At 42.9% G+C, this 11,694-nt stretch overlaps 1 protein-coding gene across 2 annotated transcripts; it reads right to left on the bottom strand.

Moving 5' to 3' along the window:
- On the bottom strand, positions 1-11,694 carry brsk1a (BR serine/threonine kinase 1a; the record flags this gene model as incomplete). 2 transcript variants are annotated; one of them, XM_080049041.1, is made up of 19 exons in its annotated part: positions 1-877; positions 1,845-1,934; positions 2,387-2,600; positions 3,654-3,777; positions 3,903-3,951; positions 4,669-4,939; positions 6,516-6,576; positions 6,676-6,826; positions 7,421-7,518; positions 7,929-8,093; positions 8,268-8,299; positions 8,810-8,956; positions 9,082-9,150; positions 9,555-9,588; positions 9,773-9,889; positions 10,633-10,773; positions 11,116-11,201; positions 11,422-11,516; positions 11,610-11,694. In XM_080049041.1, 19 exons carry the CDS (start codon positions 11,692-11,694, stop codon positions 666-668), a joined length of 2,241 nt encoding a protein of 746 aa, XP_079905167.1. In that variant the 3' UTR covers positions 1-665. The 2 variants fall into 2 exon arrangements, with proteins under 2 accessions (XP_079905167.1, XP_079905168.1); XM_080049042.1 differs by having other exon boundaries at positions 1-865.

The raw sequence follows: 11,694 nt of genomic DNA, 5'->3' as shown, positions 1-11,694 counted from the left end.
CTTTTTGTTTAGCTCCTCACCACTAAATGAAGTGGTAGCAGGTTGCTAACTCTTAGGATTCGTCTGCTGAGATACATCTATATTTCTTTCAGTATGGACTGGTAATTGCATGTTGCTTGATAATGATATGATCGCACTGGTTAATTTCTAAGTCATCTTGAGAACCACCACAAGACTTGTTATTTCTTTTTGGTGTCGGATACTGTAGTACAATGATATGGTAGACTAGCCTATTCTGATCATGTCAGCATCCTTTAGCAGGCTGATTTGCTAACTGGCATGCACATTAGCACTTCAAAGTTCCTATGTTTGATCTGTGAAGCTGTATCTATGATGGATACCAAACTGCTCATTCACTTAATATTATTTTCTTTTTCTTTTGTTAAAGGTTGATTCTTTAACACTTCTCTCTCACCGAAGGGTAGGAATCCTGGTGATCCGAAAGATCAAACAAATGTCAAGAAGAAGAAGGGAAAAAAAAAGAAGAAAGCATGACGGGGAGAAGGCTCAACCCTTGCTATGGTCAAGCACCTTCAGTAACTTAGTCAGGGAAGAATAGGAGTAGCTCATGGCTTGCAGGGATACTTTGGGAGATGAAGTTATACTGTCTCCTCTTCCAGGTGTAGTTGGGGGCATCCAGCTGCGTGCTCTTCACGTTCTTTTCCTTACGGTTGGGATTGGGTTCCGTTGGAGGACAGCAGTCGGGTTCTCTCTTTGGCCGAGCCTCTGCGCTGGAGGACTCCCCCGCTGCCTCCGATGCCTCCGCCGTCTGCGCGGTCGCCCCACTCACACCGGTCACCCCCACCCTCGGAGCGCCTGGAGTTCTGGCGGGTGGGGGTCCCGTGGGGCCGGCCATTCTTCTCATCTGGGAAGGGATCTGGAGACAAGGACAGGAAAGTCACTCTAGACGTCTACATCAGACAGTTTCTATGGGTTTATGTTAACTGAATTTTATTTCCCTATGATTGTGTAACATTTATTGCTAAGACATCCATGCTGTTTGCTGTAAACGTTGTTCCAGTAAATGTTGAGACAGATATGCAACATGCACATTTTAACATGGGAAACACTGAAAGACCTTGAAAGAAACCTCCCAAATACTCCCAACACATATTTGTCTGGGGAGACAACACCTGCTTTGATAACACACACAAACAAAATGTAAAAATGCATAAACATCTTGGGGATGTAAGCTTGTGTTCTTCTGTTCTTTCTTTGCTCAATCATGTAACACTTGTGATGCTTGATTTGACTGCTTGCTTTGCTGGCAAGTAAAAATCTACCAGACTTTGAAACTGCCTGACTCAGATGTCTTTATTGAAACTCTTGGGTTTTAAAAAATTAGCCATTTGAATTTCACTGACAGTTTATATCTGTTGTTCCACCTACCAGGCTCAAAACAAAGGAATTTTTGGAACGCTCTCCAACTGGGTTTCAAGATCTCTAGAGTCTGTGGATTTTTTTTCCCAGGGGGGGCAGCTAAAGACCCACCTTTTTAGTCTTGCTTTTATCCTACGTATTGTCTTTGTTGATGTTATTTTTATATTTTTATTTCGGTTTCTCCCCATGATATTTGCATGTAATATCAGCTGTTCTGCTTTTTAAGGTCTGTTTCTTGCATTTGTTGTGAAGCACTTTGTAACGTCTGCTCTTGAATGGTGCTGTACAAATAAACGTATTATATTAGTATTATTATGATTCAGGTCCAGTAATAAAATTGAAGATATTTCATAAGGAAAGTTCATTTTGTTGTCCAACTGTTAAGTAATACTGTATCGACATACATGAATGGAGTTAAAGGGGAAAAGAGGGACATAGTTTTAGTCTTGTGTAAGCAGTCTCACCAGATAGGGCTTGCACCATTGGCTGATCATGGGAGCTAAGAAGCTGAGCTTGAATCGTTTCCACCACTCGTCTGAACCTGCGACTCGGACCTGGAGAAGAGCCAAAGCACACACATGTAACCTGGGCTAGTGATCGTTCCAAAAATAATGCAAAACATAATATAATACACAAGATATAATTCAATTCAAGAAATTTGCCAACAGTTCATTTAAAAGTATTTTTCTGTATTTAAACGAATAGTTTGAATTTCAAGCAAATGCTTTTGGGTAGAGAGGCTGATGAGACGAATGACACAACGCTCACATCTGTCTATTTAATATAAGGTTACAACCACCAGTTGGTTAGCTTAGATTAGCTTAGCATAAAGACTCAACACAGATCCCCTCATATCACTATGACAGAGCAATGAAGCATATTTCCCAAAAGGTCAAACTTTTATTTTAAGTAAGTAAAAACTAAATCTACCCTCTTAAAAGATAGTGTTCATTCAGTTCAATTGAATTCCCAACTGAAAGGCATTTAAATGTGAGCTCCCACTTGCCTGATATGAGGGTGAACGTCACACTGTAGATTCCGGTCTCCCTCCTTCCCTCCCTCTCGGTCCTCTCCCTGTCCCCCCGCTCCCTCTCGCCCTCTGAGAAAGCAATGTCCACCTGGAACTTGACGGGCTTCTGGAAGACGGAGGGACCGCCGGAGGACTTGTACTCGGCTCGAAAGCTGGTCTGGGAGAGGACGCTGTGACTGAGAGACGGGATCTGTGTGGTGGGGAGACAGAGAAGAAGCAGAGAGACCGACAGACTTACGAGGCGGGAGAGGTAAGGGGAGGCACCACGTGAGTATAGGAAGACAAAGGGTGAGGGTGAGGAGAAGAGAGACAGAGTGAGCCATTGGTGAACGCAAAAGTGATACAACAAACGTGCCTCGAGTGAACAAGATTGAAATAAAAAAAGGGTGAAAAACTGAAATGATGAGAGAAATGAGGTATGAGAGTGCATTTGAAGTCCTTAACAGCTCTGACAGTGACAGCCGTGCTTTTTAACGAGCAAGCTTTTGTTAGTGAGAAATAGGGGTGTGCACGTGTACACGTGTACACGTGTAACCGTTTAGTAAATTATAACCGTTTAGGAAAAATCAATAAACGAAAACCGTTTTTTTTTTTTTTTTTTTTTTTCAAATTTCAAAGTTTTTAAATATGTTCTGGAGACACGCGTTTATTGATTTTACATCACTAATAAACTAATTGGGGAGGATAAAAGCTAGTCTGCCGAGAATCTGTCTGTCCCTCGGCGAGTGTGTGTGAGTGAGTGTGTGTATCGGTGCACACACACACACGGGGAGTGACTCACAGCCACGGAAGAGTGATGAAAGATAACCTAAAGATTAAAGTTACCCGGTTGACGTGAACTACGCTCGTAAGTAGCCCGAACTTTATAACACCTGTTCAACATGCATTTAACGTGGACATGTAGAAAGCGATAATCAGGAAATGAATGAAGCGCGATTATGACGGCGAACGTGTGTGTGTGTGTGTGTGTGTGTGTGTGTGTGTACCATGGACCTATTATAAGAGGTGTGTAAACGAGCGTAGTTCATGTCAATTGTGTGTTTACAGGCGAACAAACGCGTATGTGTGTGTGTGTGTGTGCGCGCGCGCGCCTACAAGACGGCGGGGGCACGAGGACAATGACGTCACGGTTAACCCGTGTACACGAAAAAAAATTTGTCGTGTACACGGTTAGGCATTTTCGTAAACGTTCACACCCCTAGTGAGAAACGTGACAAGGAAGACCACAGCAGCAGATACTTACAGACAGGAAGGCGTGGACAATGTCGGCTTTGACAGAACTCAGAGGTTTGTCTCTGATCACCACAAAGATCTGCTCCTCTTTCTCCAAGCCGATGAAGTTCCCAAACCATGACTTCTTAGCCAGCCTGGTAGCCAGACAAAGAGTGTACAGTTTGAACTTATACAGTACATGGGAGCCACAGAAAAACAACATACAGCGCACAGCTTTATATTGTTAGAAACGAGTAAGACCTCGGTAAGTGTGACTTACTCAGGGCTGGATTCTGGTGTTAGACTGGACATGTCTTCTGATGTAGGGACTGAAAGAGATAAGCCATTCTTAAACATTTCAATTTCTGTCAATTATATCTTTAGCTGGAAGCCAGGGGGAAAAAGTAAATGAGATTCAGTATAATCCCTTTGCATTATAGAGATGGAATATGGTGTGCTGAAACAGAAGACAATGTTTTGTGTTAGAAAGGAAGACACTTTTTGAAAATGATGACCTACTTATTTATATGACTTATATGACTACTTATTTTTAGCCAGTTGCCTCACTCTCGGGTTCAAGTCAAGGCGACAGAAACCATTCCTTTAAATGTGCGTGCATTTTTGAAGAAGAAATGGACAAAAGGTCTCTCATCGCTAGTTAGCTTATCACAAATACTGGTATTCAATAGGAAGTATGAGCCTGTCAGAGGACTGTCGTGCAACATCTCTAAACAGACCTGTGTGCTTGTTGTGACTTGTTGAATAACCACGTTATGTTGCGCTCTGGTTGCGCTCTTTATTTTTTGCACTTTGTTATTTTACAATCATTAACATACTGGAAGGAGACCGTGCAGTACACATGCACAAACGAAAGAAATAGCTTTTGTCTCCTTGTCTTGAACCCAAGAGTGAGGCAACAGGCTAAAACACAAATATATTGAACTATTCCTTTAAGTCTAGTTGTTCCATACCTGTGCAGGTACCGGCACATCCGCGAAAAACACTGAACTTCCAGATAACATCATGGTCAACATACAAAAACCTACCTTGCAGTTTGCGGCGGTGGAATCGCGGCGAGCCCAGCAGGTTGTTCTTGAAAGAATTGAGGCGGGTCCTCCAGTGGGCGGAGCTGCTGGCCGCCATGCCCCCTCCTGGGCTGGAGGGCGGGGTCAGAGACAGAGAGCCCACCCCTCCCCCTCCCTCTGCCCGCGAGGAGGACGAGGACGAGGAGGAGGAAGGCGGGGTGGAGGAGGGGTGGTGGGGGTGGTGGACAGGGGTGCCCAGGGGTGTGGGCAACGGAGAGCCCTGGGGAGTGACCTGCGGCACAGAGTGGGCACAGTTTGGGTAGAAGCTCTTAGTCACGCACTTTAGGACAGAGGACGAGGGGAAGAAGAAGCGTGGGATGGGTGAGAGGAGCGGAGAGGGGGAGGGCGAGCGGGAGGACGGGTTGTGCAGAGGCAGGGATTTGATGGGCTGCAGGTGGGGCCGGTCGGCGGCGGCCCCCTTGGTGGGCAGGGTCTGGGTCTTGGGGTTGGGGTTGGGGGGAGCTTTGGGCTTGTCGTGAGCCCGCGCCGCTGAGCGAGGAGTGGTGGTGCTTCCCTGTTTGGGCTCCTTTGTGAGGGGGGTGGCGGTTGTGGTGGTGACGTCTGATTGGCTGAAAGTGAAGACGGGGCTCTGATAGGACTGGGGGGTGGAGGGTTTGTGGGGATGGAAAACAAGAAAGAGAGGGGATGGAACATGGAGAAAGGATGGAAATGAATACCATGCTCAATGACAAGAGAGAGTGCATCTTGTGAGTAGTGAAATGCAATGCTACTAGTTCTGACTGTAAAAGCTTTTATTATTAGCCCTTTACTCTTTGCAATGTATTCTGTATATTATGTGAGAGAGCGTTGAGTGACAGCTGTGTGGCAGTGACAGGGTTAAGAATGCAGTGACAAAGGACAGTGGCAGTGAATGTGTTGCAGTAACGTAAATGCTGGTAGTTAAGATTCATTTCTATGGGCTGTTTTGATAGTCTTGTTGCACATAAGAAAACCAGGGGATTTTAACAATTGTGAATACAACTAGTCCATGCATGGTGAGAAGAGAAGTGACATGAAGACAGAAGAAGAAAACCCTCAAACCGCCAACCTTCTGCTGGGTTAGACATTTAATCTATGGAACTGGTACTGTGATGATGTGTAAAAATGACTAAGGAGCTAAAACAAATGGATATTTTAGGGGTCTTTGGAGCGTGGTTACATTTATTTAGAGCAGTTAAGCGTGAGGGGCAGGCGATATTCACAAGAAAAAAGTTCCAATATACACAACTGTTAAGCATAAAATTCAGATTAGCACAAAGCTTATGAAGAGATAATAACAATTAACAATTATGAATCTATTCCCATCCAAGTTTAATGTCAGCGATTCTTAAAATCCCAAACTACAATTATGTTACTTACATGGCCTTAATATGAACAGAATGTACACTCAAATAGAAATGTTAACACTGCAGCACACAAGTCAGCACAACAGTCAACAACAGTCAGGTGCCCATATGAACATTGAAACTGTTTTGCTTGCTGTAATCATAACTTCTGTTAAAATCCGAATGATCATTCACTGTGTTGGGGGACAATATCGACAGCACTTTATTAAAACAATTGGAAAGTTACATTTAGGAAGAGAAGGGATCAGACTAAACTGGAGGAATGATTTCTGCAAGCAAAAGCAATTTCAAGGCTCATTTGGACACCTGATGACAACCTAGCCTTTAACTGTAGAGCTACTGTGGGGGAAGTCAAAAAACATGTTGATAATTCGCTGTTTTATAATGCATGCTTTTATAATGTTCAAAGCAGCCAAAGTTATGTGTGAACACTTTGTTAAAGGTTGGCCAACCGGCCCTTACCCTGGGACTGCTGAGAGGGCTGGAGGAGAGACCGGTTGAGGCTCCACTGACAGAGCGAGACCTGGCAAAGAGACCACATGTTAAAAAAGATCATAAAAAAGAGTACACGAGTACAACCAACAAGAAAGTGTGTATTACGTGTTAGCATAATATACTCCACCTCTGGCTGTGTGCAGCTGTGTCCAGGGCCCTACGAGGCGGGGTAGGAGACCCCTGTTCTGTCACACTCAGCACCTCCAGGCTCTTCCTTTCGGGGCGACAGCGGCCGTGGCGCGTCAGCATCGGAGAGTCGACACGCTTTCGAGGAGGGTCTGCTAAAGAAGCACCATCTGAAAGTTATCTCAGGGTTAAACAACATTCATTTTAGCACTTTAAAGCTGCACATTTTTAATAACATTACAGAAGGAAATAAGACCACCCTCAAAAAGATGTTTTTTTTTTTTAATAGGCAGAATAACTACCATCTCCCTGATTTGTCCCACAGAGAAATCTTGGAGGTCTGGTTTGGAACATCATAAAATACAATTAGAATGTATTGTTTGTAAATGTCACAAACAGTTACATAAAGATTTCTCCATTTACAATAACATGGGAAACAAAAATAGAGAGGCTTTTTGTACAACAAAGCCAAACCTGCCTATGGGCAACTTCAGTCTATCTATCATCTATTATCTTAACAGTGGAGATCCCAGCTACATAGTTTAACAACTGCATATATGTTTTTATAATAATTAATAAAGTTTAACTCATAAACTCAAATAATCCCAAATTCCTTGGCAGAGGTAACAGATGCCTGCGTAAGGCACCAGACTCACAGAATGTGGGACTTTTGCTTCACAAAACCTGGAAGGTGAAAAGCAGCTCCCTCCCTTTGAGTGGATCCCTCCTGCCCCCTATTGACTGACCTACGTCGTTGCGCGGAGGCAAGTCCTCGTCCTCGTAGCTGGGGTAACGCTCTTTCCTGTCCAGCAGTAGGTAATAGATCATCTTCTCCTGGTTTTCTCTGAGAAAGGAGGAAAGGACACTTTTTGAATGATATGTTAAAATTATGTTAATGTCAAAATGTTTTTGAACACAAAGCAGTGTCTAATTTCAAGCCCTCAATATCACTTAAAAATGTTTTATTTTGTATTTGTTTAACAGAGATTTTAGCACCTGACTGCACCATACTTTGATATATGTCAAGCTAGATACTATTGTGGGCAGAACATTGGCACATTGACACAGTCTATCCACCATTTTGTACACTTTAACCATTGCGAGACAGTTGACCTGACTCAGAACAAGAGTTTCACATGAATGTGATGGAGAGAAAACCATATCCTCTCAGACTCTCAAAATGTCTGTGTGCGGTCAGGGCACTGATAAACCTTGTCATGTTTAAGGTTGAAGAAGAAAAAAGACACAACTTACTCTTCACATTGCAGATCGCGTGTGAGCTTGCCCCGGTCTCGGAAACAACCCAGCGAGTGCATGCTGTCCAACACATCTGGGTCCAGCTCTGTCAGGGACGAGATTCGCTTCACACACACTCGCCTGGGAGGAGGCTGCTCAGGACACGGCTCATTACGACCACCCCTGGGAGCCACACACACACACACACACACAATTACACACAAGCGCACGTAGCACACAATGAAACACACATGAATGAATGACACAGATATAATACGATTAAATATGATGTAACGTCACATGAAATGAGCATTTCCTTCCAACAATGGAGTATGTAAAAGGTGAACATATACTCACTGATACCAGGCATGTTTCTGGATGGCCTCTAGCTGTAAGAGGTGAAAGGGCAGATGGGGCCATTAGTTTCTACAGTCTGTTAACAGCCAGATGGCCACAGAGCATTGCTGTGTAAACAGTTAACACCAGATTATTCCACAACGCACAAAATACACCTCATCAGTTCTTCTGAATATCGTATATTGTAATCATAATTTGGAACTATACTGTTTATTGTTTTTGACGTTTTAACATGAATTTCATACACCACTTGTGCCTTGGAGAAATGTTATTGAACCCCAACAACATTGCCCCCAATCACTGACGTCACCAAAAATCAACATCGGCCATTCAAAAACCCATATCTGTTGACCACTAATCAATAGTTAAAAATATTAATATCATTGACAGCAGGTCCAATGAAGTTTATTTTCTCACTCCCAATGTATTTAAAATGAAGAAAGGAGAGGGGGCCTGAAATCAGTGTGGACAACTGAAAGGCTAAAGGTTTAATTTTCTATTGATAGTCTGTGTATGAGCAACATGTGGGCACGGTCTCGTACCGAGAGCCTCTTCTCAGGGTTGACCTCGATCATGCCCTTGAGCAGGGACTGGCAGTCTGGAGGGATGAAGTGGGGCATGTGGAACACCCCGCTCTTCACCTTCTCCAGGAGCTGGCGCAGGTTGTCGTGGTCAAACGGCAGGGCACCCTGTAGGTGGAAAATGAATAAGAAAGGGAAAAACTGTAGTGAGGAAATAGACTTAACCAGGGGAGGGGTATAAGTAGGAACTGCAAACCAAACCGCATGTTAAAAACAGGAGTACAAAGACATACCACAAGTAGAGCAAAAAGGATGACCCCACAACTCCACACATCTGCTCTGCGCCCGTCATATTTCTCTCCCTACAAAAGGCACAATCACCATGAATCATTTAAAAACATGTATGAACTGTGGGAATTGATGAAGCTCACAGAGGAATTTGATTGACTTTTAAGCTTATTTTAGGCTGATCCAAGGCCATATATTGTCTTTCAAAAGAAATTTCTGTGAATTAATTAAATCCTAGCCCAACACACAGCTCAACCACCTTTCATTGATAGAGTTGGAAGAAAGAGATGAACCACCTTTAAGATAAACAGTGTCTTTATTCCATCACAACTTTTGACTTTGAACTAAAAGCTGTTGTATTTGTGTTCAGCTCATGTGGCTTTGTTTCTATGTATCTGCTGCAGCCACTCATTAATATCACTGCTCATTTAAAATACAGGTAGCAACATTTGAAGAAAGATAAGAGCAGAACACTTACTCGTATGACTTCAGGGCAAGCATAATGTGGTGATCTAAAATGAAAGAGAAACTTGTTACAAGCATGAATACTATGCTTACAATTATGGGAGAATGGGCAGAAATACTTACGATAAACTAAGAAATTTACTCTGTATCCAGGCGCATCTCATTTATGTTTAGATGTGTCTTTTGCGCTCGTCATTTATATACAGACAGACTCACAGAGCTGGTACTCACCCACAGCTGGTCTCTAGCAGACTGTCTCCCACCTGTAGGGAGGCCATGCCGAAGTCAGCTATACGGATGTTGTTCTTTTCATCCAGGAGCAAGTTCTCGGGCTTCAGGTCTCTGTGACTGTACAAAAACAACAGACAATATTAAGTCTTCTTGGGACAGTTACAGCTTTTCGGATTTAACTGTGACTGCAGGGGTTTGAAAAAGGAGAGTTGATATGGTTCATTCTATAGATCCACACATTTTCCCATAAATGTATTACTTGATACAAAGTCACAAGAAGCCAGTTTGTCTAAGAGAATTTGAAGAACTATAAATGCCTGCAAACATCAAATGAGTATTAAAGATGTTCGACGACCTAATTAAGATACACTTTGATGTTGGTAAGGCAGCAGGGACTTCTGACACATCAAATTGGCATTGATTCAATGCAGATAAATGCTTTCCTTTTCTTAAAGGTGGACTCAGCAATTTTGGTAAATGCTTGTTGTCAAAATCACCTTTTGTCAAAATGATAGAAAAGATCTCCTCAGTATCTGTCTTCTCTCTGTACTGTGTGTGTGTTTAAAGAAAATCTGGTGTGAATACACAGCATTGGTTATGTGAATTGGTATTTTAACAAAAGGTGCCCATGGTAGCTAGCAACATGCCTGTATACAGAGCCTTGGCACACACTATGGGCAGGTAGCAGATAATGAGGAGGTATTCACTGATTTTGACAACAAGCATTCTTAAGAATTGCTGACTCCACCTTTAAGACCAAAGGGCTTAGTAAGTTAGCAGAGGAGGCCCAACCATCACCTTACACATGACCTACACTCAAATGTTAGAGTAAGAACCCACAGCTCAATGCAAAGACCCACCAGATGGAATGACTGTGGCAGAAATCCAAAGCAGAGATGATCTGCCTGAAGAACTTCCTGGCCTCTTTCGGAGTCAGCCGGCCCTTCTTCACCAGGTAGTCAAACAGCTCTCCCCCCGACACATGCTCCAACACCAGGTACCTGTCCACATAATATAATATAAAAAATTATACAGCAGGAGGGTTGATAATAGTCGATAGAGAAAAAACAATGAATCAATACCTCAGACACTCTTAAACTATTATATACCATCAGATACCGTTTTGATAGAAACTGATGTAATATTTTTTTTTTTTACTTACAGGGGAGTATTTTCTTTAAAGATACATCAAAAACTTTCCCGGAATAAATGATAGCAGATTAATAAAGTTCTGAAGAGTAATATTTATACCCACCCCCCAATCCAAATTTCAGTATTCAGCAACAACAAAAATAAAAGCCTGTGTGAGGCTCTTTTGAATGCAGAGCGGTGGGGAAACTCACAGATATTTGTTATTTTCGTAAACGTCATGCAGCTTCAACACATGCGGATGCTCAATCAGTTTCAGAATGGCAATCTCCCTCTCCACCTGGTCAGACAGAAGGGGTGAGTACAAAGAAAAAGGACAAAAAGTTACATCAGCAGATCACAAACAGCCGCTCAACGCAGGTTAATGAATCAACTAGCACAAGAGTTAAATATAGCCTAGACTAGAGAATATGGAGCAGTTTGTGGACAGCATTGACCAAACAAAATTAGCATTAGGTTTATAGCTGTGAGAATACAACCTTAGCAGCATCATAGCGTACCTTCATCAGGACTGACTCTGACAGCTTCTCTCTGTTGACGATTTTGATGGCTACCTTCTGACCCGTAATACAGTGGACCCCGAGCTTGACCAGTCCTGAAAAGAAAGAAAATACAGAACAGAGATGTAAAAAGGGCAAAAAAAACTAAAGCAAAAATTCCTAAAAACAGCAAGGCATAGGCTACTCACCTGTCTGTCCCTTCCCCAGTGTCTTTTCCAGTCGGTAGGGCCCAACATATTGAGCTGACTGACTTAGAGACAGTTCCTTACTCAT

The sequence above is a fragment of the Ammodytes marinus genome (genome assembly GCF_949987685.1).
Source record: "Ammodytes marinus genome assembly, chromosome: 20".
NCBI lineage: Eukaryota > Metazoa > Chordata > Actinopteri > Uranoscopiformes > Ammodytidae > Ammodytes > Ammodytes marinus.
This window is presented reverse-complemented; position numbering and strand designations above follow the sequence as displayed.